We start from the raw sequence: 19412 nt of genomic DNA on the forward strand, positions 1-19412 counted from the left end.
ATTACTGGAACGTCTGAGTCCTGCAGCTCACCAGTGACTTACATCAAGTCTCAGTTTTCATGTAAAGGTTGTCACTATTATATTGATGCTGTCTGACTGCAGCCTTTCTTGTGCAACACCGCAATAATAGGTGCCAATCATTTATTTAGGCAATCCTTAGTTTACTAATAACTCACAATGATTTAATTAATTAAATTCTCTTGCTGTCCGTTAACTACAGATTAATTCCCTGTGGATTTACGTGATTCATGCGTGATAAATCATTAGTTAATCAAAGTTAATTCACTGTTAACTTCATACATTATTTATGTGGCACTAATTTAGCTGGTTGCTGCAAAAACATACTGTTAATGTCAGATGAGATTCCCTGTAAGAGAATAATTACAGCTAAACTCAAAAATCAAATCTTTAAGTTTTGTGAGGACCCATTCAGTTATAAATTATTACGGCAAATCAAGAGTTAATTTTTCCTGTACTGACATTAGAAAGGTCCTATTTTCAGTCTATTATTTCATGGAAACCCGCTAATTTGGTACTTTTTCACAATGTATTAAATAACAGTGAAATTATAAATAAAAACAAATGATCCATTAAATGTAAAGTAATCACACAAATTAACAATGAGTTGACTGTTAATTAATGGTGAGCAACAGGAATTTGTGATGTAACCTTCATGAAATCATGCATCAAATATTAACTAAGGATTACTTCTGTATATGATTAGTACCCCTGCTATAAAGTGCTTCTGTTTCTTGTGTATCTGTGTCTCTGAAATATTTAATTTAATTTATTCCTTTTTTTCATACCTGACATGCAGCCGACCACTTTGCGGATCCCTCGTGCCTTCATGGCTTCCACAATGTTCTTGGTGCCTTCTGACATCATGGTGGTCGGGCCTGATAAAAACAAAGTTATCAGAGTTCATAACCACTGACAGAAATCTGGATTTAACCCAGTACAATATTTCCAGAAGCTGTCATGGTATATTTGATTTATTTTGTTTTAGTATGGTAGTTAAAAGGTAAATGCAAACAAGCCTTATTTTAAAAAAATTGGAAAATATTCCAAAATGTAGCAAAAAACTTAAATCTGTCATTTTTAAATCGGTTTGAGCATTTATTCAACATACACAAGTCAAAAGTAATTATCAATATCTTAACTAAGCAACTACATTTTTTTTTGGTAAAATTAAAAATGTTCTGCAGCAACAACATCATGAAAGTTGTTAGCAGTAAATAAAGAAAAGAATAGTTCACAGAAGAAACAGAATAAGATCGTCATGGAAGAGTCTCCAATCAGCAGGTTGATTGGTGACAGGTGAGGGTGTCAGGTGTCACACTGGACTCCTCGGAGACAAGGGCAGGTTAAGCATCCTTTATTTAACAAGCAGGATATACAGGAAGAGGTCTTACTATGACAGGACAGGAACCATGGAATGGAGTAGAGGTGAGTCCGCTGTGTGTAGGTTAAGGTCCGACAGGGAATGATTGTGGTGCTGGTGTATATAAAGGACTGGGGAACAAAGGAAGATAGATCACTGATGAGCGGATGAGGAACAGGTGTGGAGGATCAGGGAAGTGAGGAGTGAATGGAGGAGAGGAAGAACAGGGGAGTGCTGGAGGAGTGGCAGGACAGATTGTAACATCAGGATTAGGTATAAAAAGGAGCCTATAAAAATGTCCAACTTATATGTAGGGGCAGGACTTTAAGATTCTGAATGTTTATAAATAAAAGGTAATATTTTAAAATTTGTCACGTGGTGTGGTGGTTAGCACCGCACCCTCACAGCAAGAAGGTCGCTGGTTCAAGCCTCGGGTGGGGGGAGGTTCAAAACCGGGGGCGGTGGCCTTTCTGTGTGGAGTTTATATCTTCTCCCTGTGTATGCGTGGGTTTTCTACAGGTACTCTGGCTTCCTCCCACCATCCAAAGACATGCATGTTTGATTAATTGGGGACTTTAAATTTCCCTGGGAGTGAGTGTGTGTGTAAGTGGTTGTTTGTCTTTCTGTGTTGGTCCTGCGATGGACTGGTGACCTGTCCAGGGTGTACCTTGCCTCTCACCTGTTAAAATGCTGGGATAGGCTCCAGCTTCCCCGCGACCCGTAATGGATAAAACGGTACAGAGAATGAATGAATATCTTAAAATGAAATATTAAACCTAACATGAAGCTGGTGCGTTTGTTACCTCAGTAATCAGTCTAGGAAGAGTGTTACAAATGTCTGCCACATTTGATACAGTGATGTAACCAAATCTTATGGCCACCTCTAGTGAATGACTTATATTATTACACCATTAAATCCTGCAGCCTTCTGAACAAGCCTAACATGGTCAGTTGCGTACTGGAACTGAACTTTATCACTCAGTGCAGGAACGCTTGCAAAGATAAACATCATGTGACCCATTTAGCAGCATGCCAAGCTGCAGTGACAAAAGTTTAAGCTCAACAATTTATAAAGGAGAAGTTAAATTTTAATTGATGCAGCACCACTATTGTAATCTCATTCTGTGATTAATCAAACTTAAAGACTCTTTTCTGCACTAACAATACTTCCTTGTATTTACTCAAACTGTGGAACCTTACTGAGGTCATTCCTGGTTCCTAGGATGATGATTACTGCATCCTGGCCCTCCATAGTCTTTTTTACATCCTCCTTGTTCAGTACGTCACCCGCTACCACTCTGGCTGCCTTGTGGTCAGGAGGAAGCTTGGCAGGATCACTCACCAGCACGGTCACATTGTACCCTGTCAGAAAATGCAAGAAAATTCAAAAAATAAACTCATTTATGAGCCCCACAAACACAAGAAAGTAAATTAAAACATTCAATTTAATTGATGTTATTTTAAATGAAAAGTGTATGGAGACTTTAGGGATTCGTTTTGCTGACACATGTAATAAAAACTGCATTTGTCACTGAAGTTTTCACAGGTTTTCCCTCTTTAAACTGGAGCAACACAAGCTCATTTTCACCACTGACACAAGAGGGATTTTGCCCTTGTGCAGACAAGATAGTTAACGGCCTTTTACTATCAGTTGTTGAACAGAGTGCAGTGACTCAGCAAAACACTGACCTGTAACGTCTAACATGACTCAACAGTTTTTATGCCTTGTGTTAAGCAGGAAGGAGGGAAATGAAAATGTTGCCAAATCACATTAGTCATATGACATGATGCATTTGTGTATGCAGCATTTCTAATGTCACAATCTGATTATGACACAATGAAAAGCACATCATAGTAGATATGGAAAGTTTATGGATAAGCCTACCTCTGAAATTTAAAGGTGTACTTCCATCAGATTGGACCTTTGATAAAAAAAAAAAAAAATTTTAACTGAAGAAATCTGAAAATAAACTAAATTAAATGAGAAAACATATCATTCACCAAAGGAAAATTAGAAATATTTTTACTGGGCTATGGCTATGTTACGGTTATTATTTTATTACAGAAGATTTGCTATAGAAATCATATATTTAATAGGAAAAAAATCTAATATCTTCGCAACTTTAACCAAACTTTAGCTAAATTGATATGTTACAAGTTCATAGTCTTTTTTTTGTAGAGAGGAAAATCTCCCTTTATCCACTTTACAGGTGGGCAAATAACTACGTTGTCACAGGAGCTGCAGAGGATGGAAACTGACCAGGAGAAACGCCACATGAGAATTTATCTGAATATGTTCTCTTTATATCAGCAGTATATCATTTGTGATGGACAATATCATGGAATGTGTTACAGTAGAATAGATATGGGCAGTACAAAAAAATGTTGTAATAAGCTATATTTATAGAAAACCTGGTTTTTGTATCGACACATTTAAGGAGAGGTTATTTGAATTAACAAACAATATTGGTAACATGAAACAGGTTTTCATTTGTGGAGATTTTAACATTGACTTGTTAAATCCTCAAGAACATAACATAACAGCAGAGTACATCAATGCCATGTATAGTCTGGGCTTTTATACTACCATAATGCGTCCAAGCAGAATAAAAACACATAGTGCAACACTTATCGATAATATATTTACCAATGTCATTGGCAGGAAAATAGAAAGTGGACTAATAATCAATGATGCTAGTGATCATCTTCCGGTGTTTGCTATTATTCATAACTGTAACAAGACCAAGAAAAACAACAAAATCTTTAAAATAATGAGACAAATGACACAGAGAGACATTAATAATCTTAAAGATGAGTTAAGGAAGCAGGATTGGAATAGTGTGTATGTAGAAAGTGCTGATGAAGCCTATGAATCATTTTTGTCCATCCTGTTACCGTTGTATGACAAAAATTGCCCACTTATAGGAAAGATGATCAAACAAAACTACGTACAGAAACCTTGGATAACTAAAGGAATACTTAATGCCTGTAAAAAGAAAAATGTGCTATATAAAGAATTCTTGCGGAAAAGAACTGTGGAGGCAGAACAAACATACAAGAAATACAAAAATAAATTAACTATAATAATGAAAACCTGTAAAAAGGATCATTATAGAAAATTGATAGAGAACAATAGAAACAACATTAAAGGTACATGGAACATACTCAATAATATTATTTAAAAGAGAAGTGGGAAAACAGGTTATCCCAAAAATTTTCTGGATAAAAAAAATGCTGTAACTCACGACCTAAATACAGCTGCTAATGAATTTAATAATTTCTTTGTAAGTGTTGGTCCTGATCTGGCTAAGGACATTGCAAACGCCGGAGATAGACAGACTCTAGAGGGGGAAAGTACAAGTATTAAAGAAACCATGTTTATAAAGGGAACGGATGAAGAGGAGATCATTGACATTTTCAGAAAACACAAAAGTAAAAAAATCTATCGACTGTGATGGATTTCACATGTCATTGATTAAAGATATAATCGAACACATCGTCAAACCTTTCACACATATCTGTAATCAGTCCCTGATAACAGGAGAATTTCCCCAGAAAATGAAATTAGCCAGAGTTATACCCGTTTATAAAACAGGTGACAAGCAGATGCTATCAAATTACAGACCCATTTCATTGTTGCCACAACTGTCAAAAATACTGGAGAAAATATTCCTCACTAGACTGGAGAACTTTATTACAAACCACAACATACTGTGTGATCAGCAATATGGATTCAGAGCAGACAGGACAACTACACATGCACTTGTAGACTTTACAGAGAAGATAGCCTCGGCTATAGAAAAGAAGGAATATGCGATAGGGGTATTTTTAGATTTGAAAAAAGTTTTCGATACTGTTGACCATGAACTATTAATTAAAAATTTACAAAAATATGGAATTAGAGGGACAGCACAAAATTGGATAAAAATGGATATATAGGTATATGTATATATGTGTGTGTATGTATGTGAATATATATTTGTATATGTATAAATATAATTAGAGTGTATGAATCTGCTGAATGACGGCTATTATGTAACATATATATGAGTAATTCCATTGACGACTGATAGGTAACTGATAAATTATTTATTGGTGTATTGTGTTTTAAAAAGGGGCAGGTATTATAAGTTTTCTTCTTCCTGCTCCTATTCAAACATGGTTGTGCTTTAAGATGTGCCTTTGATTTGATTTTGTAAAATTTTGTGTTGTTTGTGCATAGCCATGTAAGAAATAAATAAATAAATCAAATCAAATAAAATGTGTTATTCCCATGGCTCACCTGCGGCCGCTGCCAGCAGCAGGGTCACCAGTCCGGTCATTCCTGTGGCTCCAAATATCGCGACGTCCATGGGAACCATTCTGATAAGGATTTGGCCATCACGGGTCTCTGGTCCTGTGTCAGCTCTTTGTTGGATTTGTTTCTATTTCTTCAGCACATCACTTTTAGGTCATTTTCATCTGCTGTAAATAGTTTTTTAGTCCAGGCCCTTCTTCTTTTACACTGATTATGTGTATAAGTTTTCAGCTAAAAGCTCTGTGGGAATCTTTGTTATTGCAAAAATACAAAATTCTGTATGTCAAACAGTTTTTTAATAGATGCCACTAAATAAATAGAGAGGGAAAAGATGTGTCTTTGCAACAGACACTAGTAACAAAGAGCCTAAAAGTTGTCTGTTATGTGTTGATACAACACAGGTTGTAAAACACAAAACAGGCTGAGGTTGGGCCTTTCCTTTGAAGCGCCAATAAATCCACTGAGATAGATAAAAAAATATGTGTTATAATTTTATTACAGAAAAAAGAAAAAAGCTAAAATAAAATAATTGGTAATGAACTTAATCCAAAAGCAAAAGAGATAAATCTCAGCGATCACCTAAAAGGTAGCAATCAACATGCTTAAATGAGAAATAGGTCAGTTTTTCAGTCAGTATTATTATTATTATTATTATTATAATTATTATTTAGGATAATGTCATTGGTAAAGTCCACCCGTTTATCTATTGTCTCTACCCACTTTTTCAGCTGCAGGGTTGCAGCCATTTAAAAGGTCTTGCATTCGTCATTTATGTTAGAATAAATTGTTATTTAACCTGAAAATAATTTAGCAAAATAAATCATAACTCTGCTAAAAGTTTGTACTTGATCTAAACTTGGACTGAATATAACCTTGTATGAATTTTGACTTTAGGAATAAAACTAGAATTACAATGCTAGTAAACAAATTAATAAATAATAATGCTTAACAAACAATGTTTTTATATTAAATAAACCAAAATACAGCTCAGACAGATTATTTTTTTTTATCAAATTCCCTCACTAAAAGGTTTCTCACTATTTTTACAAGACTAAATAATAGATATATTCAAACAGTTTAAAATTATTTATAGAAATAAATCATAACTGAAGAAAAGTTAACTTATTACAAACTTGTTATGTGTTACACTGGACTCCAAGGAGACAAGGGCAGGTTAAACATCCTTTATTAACAGACAGGATATTTAAGAAGAGGTACGGTGACAGAACTGAAGGCATAGATGGGAGGAACAGGAACCATGGAATGGAGTCCAAAGTGTGTAGATCATCAAGGTCTGACAGGGAGTGAGCGTGGTGCTGGGAAATATAAGGGCTAGTGAGTCCATAGGAAACAGGTGTGACAGGTTGACTTGATTGGAGTGTGAGGATCAGGGACAGGTGTGGAGGATCAGGGAACTGCAGGTGGAGGAGTGGCATGACAGGCTGTCTGTGGCATGACAGGCTGTAACATTATGATAATTTAAGAATAATCCTTTGCTAACATTGTTTTAATATTAAATTTACCAAAATACCTTAATTTTACTTTCAGATGAAAATTGAATGAATATTAACAAAATATCAGTTGTTGAAAAATCAACATTTATTTAACATCAGTCATAAAAATCTCTTTTTATTTAGGTTGTTTTTACAGACATTGATGTAGATTCAACATTCATTCTGGGGATGTTTCTGTACTAATTCAACCACATCTCTCTATTGCAGATAACATCTCAGTTTTTCTTCATGGTGCTCATTAAGGGAAAGGTTTACAATTTCTCTTTTTTGTTGTTGTTGGAAATTAAAGCTGATTAGTCACAAGATGCCCAAAGATTAATACACACATGTAGCCTGCATGGTGTGTAAAATCCCTCTTAAACTGTACTGGCGTCTGGTAAAGGGCTATTTGGATGACTTTGTTATTACGACTTTGAGATATGGGTATGTTTGGACAAGATCTCTTTTAGAAAGCGCTCTTTGGCACAGATAGGCCTATCGTGTATCGACACCTTTCCAGAGATGTGAAACGACAGGTTACTCCAGTTCACTGCATTTCCAGAACAGATTCTTTCATACTCCATGTAGCTCTGGATCTCGCAGGGGTTAAGGATGTAGTCCCACATGTTGAAATCAGTTATCAAGCCAACAAAGGACTGATGTTGGTCAAAGCCACAGCAATAATCATCCTGCTCCTGTCATGAAAGCATAAAGACGAGATTTAAAAACTTCATTCACAGGAGCAAAAACTTGAAACTGCAGGATTTTGTAGAATAAGTGTAACTGGAACTGTACCTGTCCTAAGATGATACATGGGTTACTGAATGATACTCCACCAGCAAATTTCCTAACTGAAGAGTGTTTATCAATCCACAGCTGTGTGATTCCAGATGTAGCGTCCCATGTGACACAAATCGAGTGCCATTTGTTTGGCTTGTACTCAAACCCTTTGAAATGAACGGTGTGGCCATTGATTTCAACTTCAAATACATCATTGTCGTGATCCCTGAATATCACAAAAGTATCGGATTGCTGGTGTATAGACAAGGAAAAAATGACGTGATCTCTGCAGAGGTCAGTCTTTACCCTAAAGGAATTGTCACAAAATATACACAATTATTTTACATTTACAGTAAAATCATTATGAGAATGTCAAACAGTTAATGCTGCTTTCATAGTCATTTTCATTTTGAACTCTACCTGAGACAGACAGTCGCTGCAATGAATGTGTGTATGGATGAATCCACCTTCACATGATCAACGTTGGACTTTCTTGGAAAGACAAACATGCCATGTTCTAGATCTTAAAAAAAAAAAAAAACACACAAAGGATGAAGAATAATAAGAAAAGTAAAGGAAAAAAGTGTCATTTTTATTAACTGTATTTCAATACATTAATGCATGTTATTGAAAATTGCTAAAGAACAAAAATGGTTCAGAACAACTTTTTAAAAAATTTAAATCATGTTTATTTTATTTATTTATTTAGCCAATCTTTATCCAGGAAAGTCCCACGGAGATCACAGACCTCTATTTTAAGAGAGTCCTAGCTCAGAAAAGCAGCACCACAATCCACAAACAAGAGACAATCGCAGTAATAAAATACTTGTTTCAATCATGTGTAATTCAATAAAAGAACAGGTAAATTTTCCCTGTTAAATAAAAACATATTTGTCTTACTGTTTACGCATGCAGTACATGCTGTCGCCATCAACAGGAGAAGAAACCACACCATCTGAGCCCAAGTCCAACAAACACATTATAATTCAGTAAATCTAGTGACTTTATGTTTGTTGTTAAAAAATTGTAGTTTAAACTGAAATAAAAACATTAAAAATAATTACCTTTGTGTGTTTCTCTCAGAGAAAGGTCCAGCAAGTACAAGCAGCCTGCAGAGTGTGAGATGCTGAGTGATGTCCAGGCAGGGATTTATAATCACATCGTTCCACTTTCTGATGCCTATCTGTTTCATGGCAGGGTGTTTGAGCATCGTGACAACCCTGTAAGTTATATTAGTATGATCTATTAGTTTAAATAAACTGATTTGTCAATGTAAAATTGATCTTATGTTCATAATGGACAGCAGTAAAGCTGTCTTCAACTGCTCCAAAATGCTGTAGCAAGAAAAATGATAAGAACTATCAGCAGAGATAATATTTATTAATTTTTAGCTTCTGTTTATTTGCTTCCTGTTGAATCCAAAAAAGAATTTAAAATTCTTCTCCTCGCATATAATTTGCTCTTTATAGCCAAGCTCCATTTTATACAAAAAGATCCATATTTTCCAGATCATCATTCTGCTGCCACTATGCTGGACAGGACCAGTTAAAAGAAAAGAAAAAGAGACTGTCACCCCCCTGTCCCATGCAAGCTCAGGATGGTGGACTGATTTAGTGCAAACCATTGACTTCTTTAGCTGGGCTTTTATTTTTATGAATTGACTTGAATTTGATTTTCATGAATTGGGTTGAATTGATTTTGCCTGTGAAGTGCCCTGAGGGGCTTGTTGTGAATGAGCGCTAAACTGAATTAAATTATTAGACTATAATAATTTTGAAGACATTACATGAAATATTAAAGGCCTCTGTTATGGAAAGATGTTTTTCTTTGTTTGACATTGTACCTGATGTTCCTCTGACTTAATCAGCGCCTTGCTGTAATCTTTGCTGTCTGCACAGCTGCTCCGAGATAAACTTGTGTCACATTAGCAGCAACATGCATCACGAAAGACGACTGCAGGCGCCACACGTGATAAGAAACGTTCTGAAAGCATCAGAAAGTGGAACGATGTGATTATAAATCTCTGTCTGGACATCACTCAGCATCTCACACTCTGCAGACAGCGTGAAACTGCTGGAACTTTCCCTGAGAGAAACACACAAAGGTAATTATTTTTAATGTCTATTTCAGTGTAAACTGCAATTTTTCCACAACAAACACAATGACTACTGAATGCTGAATAGAAAATGAGAATTTATAATCGTTTGTTGGACTTGGGCTTAGATGGTGTGGTTTCTTCTCCTGTTGATGGCGACAGCATGTGCTGCACATGGAAGTCCACATACAGCCAGTAAGAAATTTATTTTTCATTTTTAATTAAAAGACAAAATTTACAGGTTCTTTCTAGTGAAGTATGTGTTTGTAAAAAATATTTTACAATCAATTTAATGAAAATAAAGCTAAATTTCTGTTTACTTTTTTCATTCATTAGAAAAACAAGCTTTCCTCTCTAAAAAGCTTCATTATTGTAGTGATATAAAGCAGAGTTTACATGCATGGACTCAAAATTTAAAATATGACACTGTTTTTATTTATTTATTTTTTCTTCTGTCTGTCGTCCTTTCTTTGTGTGTTTGTTTTTCTTTAGATCTAGATGACAAGGTGTTTATCTTTCCAAAAGAAAGTGCTTCATACTGTGCAAAGCTGTTTTCATCCATTTATACTTTCAGTGCAATGATTGTCTAATATGCCAGAACATGCAAACAAAAAGTTTTTTTGACCTATAAGATAACAGAATAATTTATTTGGGATTTTAGGATAATTGCATAAAAAATAAATTGTTGCAGAAATTACTGCTCTCAAAAGAAACCAACCTAGTATTCATATAAAATTAAATAGAAAGTAGAAAAGTGCCTTAAATACATTCCCCCAACACCAGCTTCAAGGCTAGCTACTCCCTGAAGGTGTCAGTTTCTGGCAAAGTGACTCAGGGTGGATTTGTGTCAGTTCTTTTTTCATATATATTCTTCCCCTCCATCATACATCGTTTTGGGGGTATTACAGAATTTTTGGTTTTCATAACATTCAGTTTTATTCAGGAGGTTTAACCTCACTGTTTGTTTCTAGCTAGTTTTCACACTCAAATGGCTTTTTTGTGTGTGCGTGTATTTATGTAGGTATTTTTGCACTTATGAATGAATGTTTGTTTGTAGTTCGTTAGACACATGGTCGTCTTATTTAACTTTGTTTTTGTGTACTCCCAGATCATCTATTTGTATCTAAAAATGACACCTGAAAGAGGTTAGGCTCGTCTAAGAATAAAAACATTTGAGTTACTGTTTCTACAGGTGCATTTATTTCTTTCTCCAAGTTACTTAATTTTGCAGTGTTAACAGAAATGTTCCAAAGGACCGTCAATAATCCTGCACCAAGTATACATCAGGAGCAGCTGATAGTTTGTTAGCTATGTAAGTAAGCAAGTAATTTCTTTATTTAAATAGCACCTTTCAAGCACAGCTACAATTCAAAGGGCTTCACATAAAAGAAAAAATAAAAGTCATTTAAACAATGAACAGCTAATAAATACAATAAAATGAATTAGGAAACAAAGTAAAACAATACAATTAAATAAAATACTTTAAAAGAGGACAAATAGAAAGGTTGAAATAATAAAAGTAAATGATCACAACACACTGCAAAGCCATATGATAGACTTAGAACTGGCTAAGCCAAACTATAGACTTTGTTAAAAAGGAAATATTTAAGCTTTATCTTAAAAGTATAGGCAGAGTCCGCTTCCCAAACACCGGAGCTGGCTCCAGAGGGGAGCCTGATAGCTGAAGGCTCTGCCCCCCCATCTACTTTAAGAAAGCAGGCTGTGAACAGTGTTGTTGTTAGAAAATATGGAACAAGGAGATCTTTTAATGTGAAGCAGGATTATTAATAGCTTTATATGTAAGGACTAAGTCTTGGATTTCGAGAGCTACGGAGAACGTAACTGTAGTTAAGTTGTCACTGAACCTCATCACCAGTTAATTTAACAGTAAGACTGGTGTTTTGTTGAGTTGATGTTGTTTATGTTCGATGCGATATGATGCATAAAATTGAGGGACAGCCCATGTAACAGGCAGCTTGGACTCCAGGCAGGAGACAACACAGAGACAGCACATCTGAGGTCTTTGATGGTACCCGTGCAGGGGCCTTCAGGGAGCGCTGTGCAGCAAAGCATGGCCAGGTTTGGATGTTGTTAGTCATTGGGATGTATCCATATAATTAAGATACCACTGAGTTGATGTTTTAATTGAAGTTAACATACACCTTGTGTTGACTGTACCACATCATTATTCTTTGAGAGATAGGTGGAGGTGTCTTTAAATTTTACATCTACAGATGACATATCTTTTAATTTTCTCCACACTTCTTTTTATGAGTTTCCCTGGACTGTTTAAAGAAAGGACCGATACAAGATCCCCCTTACGTTTGCCTAAAAACAGGCCTGGCAGGAAAATGACACCTGTCCAGTCCAGAGTCCAGAGATCAAACTCACTGAGGAGCTCATGCTTCTACACGCTGGGTTGGGAAGAAGGACAGTGAATATTCAAGAGGATGCTGAATATAAAGAGGTACGTTGTCTGATATCAAGCTACTAAAGCTGCATTTAGGTGTAGTTAATAAAAATCTTTGATTAAAACTTTGCTGGTATTACTGGCATCCACAGGTCACACACATTCTCTGTGAGGTGTTTCCAAAGGTGAATCAGCTGGAGGGGGCATGAATGCCCTACAAAGCTATGGGTGAAACGTTGTCTTTGTTTTTCAAATGTCTTGAGTTAACTCGATTTTGTTGTTACTGGTGCAGTTATGTTTGAAAATTGTCCTTCAAACAAACAGCTTAAGATGGTTTTTAATGTAAATGGAAACAGGAGGGTTAGGTCAAAGGAAACCATCCTACCACCCAAGGCTATACTAGAAGAAGCATTATGAAGATGTTGGGAAAGTCTTGATTGTATATTATGCCCATCCAGCACACACTGGATATCACTCCCCTGCCCATGATGGCGCCAGAGTTCAAGGCCATACCAAAAACACAGTGTCTGTCATGCCTGAACTGCAGCTCCTCGGGCTCCATGTCAAGGACCGTAACATGGCAGTGATGAGGTACGGCTGCCTGAGCTAAATATACAACATGTTGATTTCCTCTCCTTTAGGGAAATTTATTGTTTAGGATCACTGCCGACATCTCTGACATTCTATTGATGGATCTGCTTTGGGTCATACGTAGGGGCAGCATCCTTAGCAGAGAATTTCAGAATTTCTTTTCTCCTCTAGTTCCTCCTGCAGGATACCACCATGTTTTACTGGGTAATTTAACTCCTGGCAAAGAAGCAACAGTTTAAAATCTGCCACTTGTCTAACACCAGCTTATTTACAGAAATGTAAAGATCCTGGTTTCTGGGATAAAAATCAACAAACATGTCGCTGCTCAGAAAAGCCAGAGGGTGAACAACAGCAGTTCTGACGCTGGTGAGGGTGATGTGGGGCAGCACAGCCTCCATCACATCGTCATGTTTCATCTTCATTCTTTTAAGCCTCATCTGAGTCAGGCTGTCATGGACTGAAACACCTCATCTGCACTGGGTCCTTCCTTCACAATGTCCTTCAGAAAAAAGGGACCTGATTCTCCGGAGCTCTGACTAAAGAGGTATTCCAGCCCAAGCAGCTCTATAGAGGCGCCATCAGCAGGAACCCGGAAGTTTCCCTCCACAGTCTCTCCAAACAGCTGCTGACAGCAGGTGTTGAGGCGGTCAATGAGCCGACCTCTACCACCAAACACTGCGTCAGAACTGTAGCGTGCAATGCTGCTTATCAGGTAAACCTGACAGGGCCTTGCTGCACAGTGGAGACCTGGACATCATAATGAAAAACATCAGTAACAACTTAACATGTTTGAAATGTTAAAGTACCCTCACTACTCCTGTTTACCTGGGATCATGTGGGGTAAAGCTTTGTGGAACCCTTCCACACAGACATTCATAAAAGGGCACATCCACACTGTTGATAGTCATGGTACGGGCCACCCTATACATGATGATGTCTGGTGGATCCTGGATGCACTCCAGGTACCGCTGCTGTGCTGCCCATAACTCATCAATGGCTGCTGTAAATGGGATTCAATATATCAAGAAAATGATACTGACAATGCATATGAGACATTTATGAAAAAATATTGTTGTATAAAGTTCTTATATGATAAAAAACTGTCCAATAAAGGAATATAGTAAAAATCTAAATATATTACTAGTCCATAAACATAGTAAGTAAATGTTTATCTATATAGCACCTTTCAAGATAAAAATCACAAAGTGCACAACAATAAAATAAGGAGGAGGACCTCTCCAAAGATCAACCTACATTCTATAAAAGCCTTAGAAAATACATGGATGGGGATTCAGACTTCTTGAGCTGACCCACGTTCTGTTTGTCATGTACTCTGAACCCAGAGACTCTGTAATTGAATTGCTTTTGATCTGTTAATAAATTGTTAACTTGATCCTCGACGTCATCCTCCTCATTTCTGATTCCAGTCCATCGCAGAGCCAACACGGAGAGACAAACAACCATTCACAGTCACACCTAGGGAGAATTTAGAATGACCAATAAATCTAACATGCATGTCTTTGGACGGTGGGAGGAAGCTAGAGTACCCGGAGAGAACCCACGCATACACGGGGTGAACATGCAAACTCCACACAGAAAAGCCAATGTTGGAACCTCCCCACAGTCGAGGCTCGTACCAGTGACCTTCTTGCAGTGAGGCCGCTGTGCTAACCACCACACCAACGTGTCAAGGAACCGTGAGCGTGAGGACCCAAGTGCAGGCAGAAGAGGCAGGAGAGAGACGGGTAAAGTTAAAGGTTTTAAAAACTAAACTTACCTAACCCTAAATACCAAAATCATGACAAAAACCCAGAACATGAAACAACGTAAGTAAAGTAAGGAACATAAACTGTGAATCATGACACATTGTGCAGGTAATTATATCTACTTATATGGTAATAATGCATCCACCTCCTTGTGCTGAACATGTTTGGGATAAAACTCTGTTTCCCACATCGTATTAGGTGTGTTTGGAGTCATCAGGGTGAGTTCTTTACATGTAACATACATATTAGCATGCTAAATCAGGGGATGCAAATCTCTGCAAGCATTACATCTGCTTTGCCACATTACAAATCCCCCTCCTGGAACTTAAATACAAAGTGGTGGGGTCGAAATGGCATTGCCTCCATTATAACTAGTCTATGTTGACTCATCAGTGTGGGTTCCTTACATGTAACTTACATCCTAGCATAATAAAACAGGGAATGCAATTCCCGGCAAGCTCTAAATCTGCTTTTCCACATAAAGCATCCCCCTTCTTGTGCTGAAATCCAAACAGCTAAGGTTGAAATGGTGTTTCTTACATTATAACTAGTTTACTTTGATTCATCAGTGTGGGTTCCTTACATGTAACTTATTAACCCTGCTCATGTTTAAGAGAGACTGAAAACCCATTTTTTTCAGATCAGCCTTTGACACACGATAGCGTTGTCACTTGAGAAACTTGACATTTATACTTCATACATGTACTATGTTTTTATTCTTGTTTATATCTCTGTCCAGCTCTTTGATCAACCAGAGTTATATAAATAGAATTTGACTGATTGATTGAAATACTAGGCATTAAACACGGGGAGCCATTTAAACCATATAAAATTTATAACCACTTCTACTTTTATTTTCCCATGTTATATTTGACCAACCAAAATGTATGTTGTTGAAAATAATCAGCATCATTTGAGTGGAAGATTTTGGCGCGTTTTTAACCGGTCACGGGCTAATTTTACAAAAATAAATAAATAAAATTAAAAAATAATTTATTGCCATAAAAAACACCAACAATAAAAGCTAGATCGATTCTAGATGTGAAATGTCTTAGAGATTTTTACAATAACACATACGAATAGATTTGCTTGTTTAGTTGTGCGCGGTCACGTGACGGGCATGCACATCGCGGCGGACGTGCTGTTATAATACCTGTTTGTTAAGGGAGGGCCGAATGACAGAAGAAGACAGAGACGCAGTGAGTTCATGTTTAGTAAATATTTTTAGAATTAAATATTTTAACTCTCATTTAAAGCCAGACCGTCGTTGTAACATTTAAAAGCAACTTTAAAGTTAAATTTGTGCTACTTGTGCTGATGCAACATGGTGTCTATGGGCAGATAATTAAGCTAGCTAACTCCGCGCACTTCATGCTGACATGTTCAAAGTCGTTGAAGTAAACCGAATTGTATCCACTCCTAAAAAATTTGCAAGAAAGTAAAGAAAAGTTACATGGTTCGCAAATACCATTTCGGCGGCGTAAAATAGTTCGGTTGCAGCTAAATGGCAATGGAGGTGGAGGTGTGGAGGATCAGGGTCCGCTTAATCCCAGGGATGTTACAAGCGTAGGAGTTACCTTTGCTGCTTGTTGGGTAGTTGGGAGCAAGGCCGGCTTTACGCAGGGGCAAGAGGGGGCAGTGCCCCCTCAAACAAACATTCTGCCCCCTCAATCAAATGCGCCGAAATGGGCAAATCTCTCCAAACGCTCTCTCCCCTCTGTACTGAACTCTGTGTGTCGGAGCTTCACAGGATCCATTGTACTGTCTTCAACAAGTCCTTCCCACCACCACAGAAAACAACCAATCAGTGTTTAGTATGCAAATGAGTTGACATACAGCCTGATCTTGCGGTGTCATATTTCTTCCCCTCGTAGAGAGAGCGGCTGCTGAGCTCCAGCGGTAAAACTTATAGAGTAAAGCTCTGTTAAATGTGTTGTAGCGATACTGAATAAATACTTATAATAACAGACGTATTTATTGCATCTATTCTGTCAACTGGGGTTTGTTTCTGTTCTATTTAAACGTGTCTACGCCTGTTAGTAGGAGCAGTGATCAATCACGCACGGGCCATAGATGTGACTGCCTCCTCGGTACTAGACTGAGGGAAAACGAGCTGCGCATATGAGACCCCTCAAGCTCCGCCCAGCCTTTAGTTCAGCATGCTAGTTTGAAGAAAAAAATAACAGAAAGTTTCACTCTACATTCCCGCTGCTTTCAGCAGTTCAGCTCAGAGCTTCATGTATGCCTTGTTGGTTCTTAAAATTTTGATGAAGGATCATTTAGTTTTTAGTCATTTTCATTTATTATTATCATTATTTCCCCCTGAAGATTCACTGCCTTATTTTGGTAGGGGGTTTAATTTTTTGCTCTGTTATTGTTGTGCTTGATAGTTATGATTCTTTAATCATTATGGTCTATATACAGACAGAAACAAACACACAGATAGTTGAGTTTATTGTTATTAGTTTCAAATTTATTCAAAATGCTTAGACATCTAATGGCTGTCCAATAGGGCAATTGTTATTTTGTTGGTTGTTAAAGCTTTGATAATGGATCATTCTTTTCTTTTTTCTTACTTCATTTTGTTATTGATATTTTCTGTTCCCCCCCCTGAGGGATTGCCACCTTATTGTGGTCAGGGGGTTTGCGTGCCTCAGTGACTCTAAGAGCTATACCAGCAGGAGCTTTGGTTTCAGGTGGGACACCCAAGCTGGACAGGTCTTAGAGTAGAGGCCTGACAAAGTGCAATCCATTTCTTTGAAGTTGGACTCCACTAACAGCACAGTTCCGTTAAAGAAACACTTAAAAAACAACAACAAGAAAATGCTGAAGTATGTACTCATAATGCCCCCTTCAAATTTATGCCTGCCCCCTCATGTATGCATTCCTAGAACCGGCCCTGGTTGGGAGACTCGTTAGAATTAATTTACGTCTGTTTCTCTTAAAACAACAGACAGTATTTATATATAGATCATAACCTTCACTGTTTTTTGTTCATTTAGTGGCGTTATTGTCAGTTGAGTTTTGACAGTCTGCTTGTCTGCAACCATGTGTGTAAAATGAAGCGTGTGGTTAGCGCTGTTCGCCATTAGAGACCGCTGCAGCTGCCTTTGTTGTTATGAACGTGAATCGTAAAACACATTTTTATTGCTGCCACAAAACCTTAATTAACTGAACAGAGTTCAGCATAAAAACCGCTTATACGTACATATTAACCTGATTCATATATGTAAACATATTTGAAGATAAAAAAGTGTTTTTAGTTGTTTTATGTCTCTTTGCTTGCTATTGGACTAAATTGTACCACGTGTCCAGGAAGTAAAACGAAGCTGCCTTTGTGGATATCAGTTCATTTAACTTACCGATGCATAACAACATCAGTGTTTATGATTTATATTGTCGGTCATTAGTATTTTTTTCTGAGCTTGTTTGGGCTGTGTGTGATCTTTTTATTTTTCCCAACCGTGAGTTAGAAAGGTGTGGCAGAGAATGACAAGACTGCCTCTGAAAATTAATGGGTTATCGCTTCTCGGCCTTTTGGCTAAGACTGCGATCGTCTCCTTGGGTGGTGAAATTTTAGCCTTGTGGCTATATGTTTTGCCAGAACTTTGGAGGATATCTCGGTGCTGAAACCTTTGTTTTGAATGATTGCAACTCATAAATAGTTGTAAGTAATTTAAAACTGTGTGTTTTCAGCAGCTATATCTCTTCTTTTGGTGTAATTGTGCACATAATTTTGTATTAACGCCTTTTTTTTTTTAGGAAAACGGAAGGTAAGTTTCTTTTAAGTTTTTCTTTGAGCACTTCTTTTTGTGTGTGTGTGTTTCACTTCTTTTTTTTGAGTTTGTGGTGCCTCCACCATGTCGGCTAATTTTGCCGGCATGAGGAGGCACCACAGCGTGCGCTTCCTTTTCAAACAAGAAGAGGGTAAATCTTATGAGATGTCTAGGCTAGACTTTTCCAGAAAGTTTATACAGAAAGAGTTAAACTTTCTTCCAAAAGATTTAAATTGTATACTGACTTTACCATCCAGCAAAGGTTTTGACGTAAGTTTTGTTTCTGCGGCTATGTTGACCGAATTTTGGATTAGGATTGAGAATGTGAAGACCCAATTCTCTGCATTTAACGTGGAGAAACTAACCGACAATAGCTATAAAACAGTTATCGTCAAAATGTTCAATGAAACGGTAAATGCAGACGATATATGTATATGGTTGGGAAGATTTTGCACTGTCAGAGGCCAGGCTACCAAGGTTAGGGACGCGGACGGCATCTGGAATTGTGCCTGGAGGGTCCCCATACAACAATGGCAAGACCCTCTGGGCTTCCAGGGCCTGAAGCACCTACCAAATATGATAGTGCTGGGCGAAAACAGAGGCTACATTCATTACCAGGGACAGCCCAAGCTCTGCCGCAGGTGTGGTGAGCATGGGCACCTGGTAGAAGCTTGTGATAAAACGTTTTGTGGAAAATGTAGAGAAATTGGGCACACCTTTGAGGAATGTACCAATGGCAGAAAGTGTAATCTCTGTGGGGAAATAAACCATCTCTTCAGGGATTGCCCAAAATCGTTTGCCAACAAACTGAAAAAGGAAAGAA

General features: G+C 37.4%; 1 protein-coding gene across 1 annotated transcript in view; it reads right to left on the bottom strand.

Moving 5' to 3' along the window:
* LOC121645401 (flavin reductase (NADPH)-like) overlaps positions 1-5724 on the bottom strand; it is a 12965-nt gene extending 7241 nt beyond the window's left edge. Inside the window, exons 1-3 of the mRNA XM_041993826.1 lie at positions 5664-5724; positions 2582-2743; positions 807-896 (exon numbers count right to left, since the gene is read on the bottom strand). Of these exons, the coding sequence (XP_041849760.1) occupies positions 807-896; positions 2582-2743; positions 5664-5703 (292 nt within the window). The 5' untranslated portion in view covers positions 5704-5724. The remainder of the gene's footprint in view (positions 1-806; positions 897-2581; positions 2744-5663) is intronic.
* Between the last annotated feature and the right edge of the window lie 13688 nt (positions 5725-19412).

The sequence above is a fragment of the Melanotaenia boesemani genome, chromosome 9 (assembly GCF_017639745.1).
Source record: "Melanotaenia boesemani isolate fMelBoe1 chromosome 9, fMelBoe1.pri, whole genome shotgun sequence".
Classification (NCBI taxonomy): Eukaryota; Metazoa; Chordata; class Actinopteri; order Atheriniformes; family Melanotaeniidae; genus Melanotaenia; species Melanotaenia boesemani.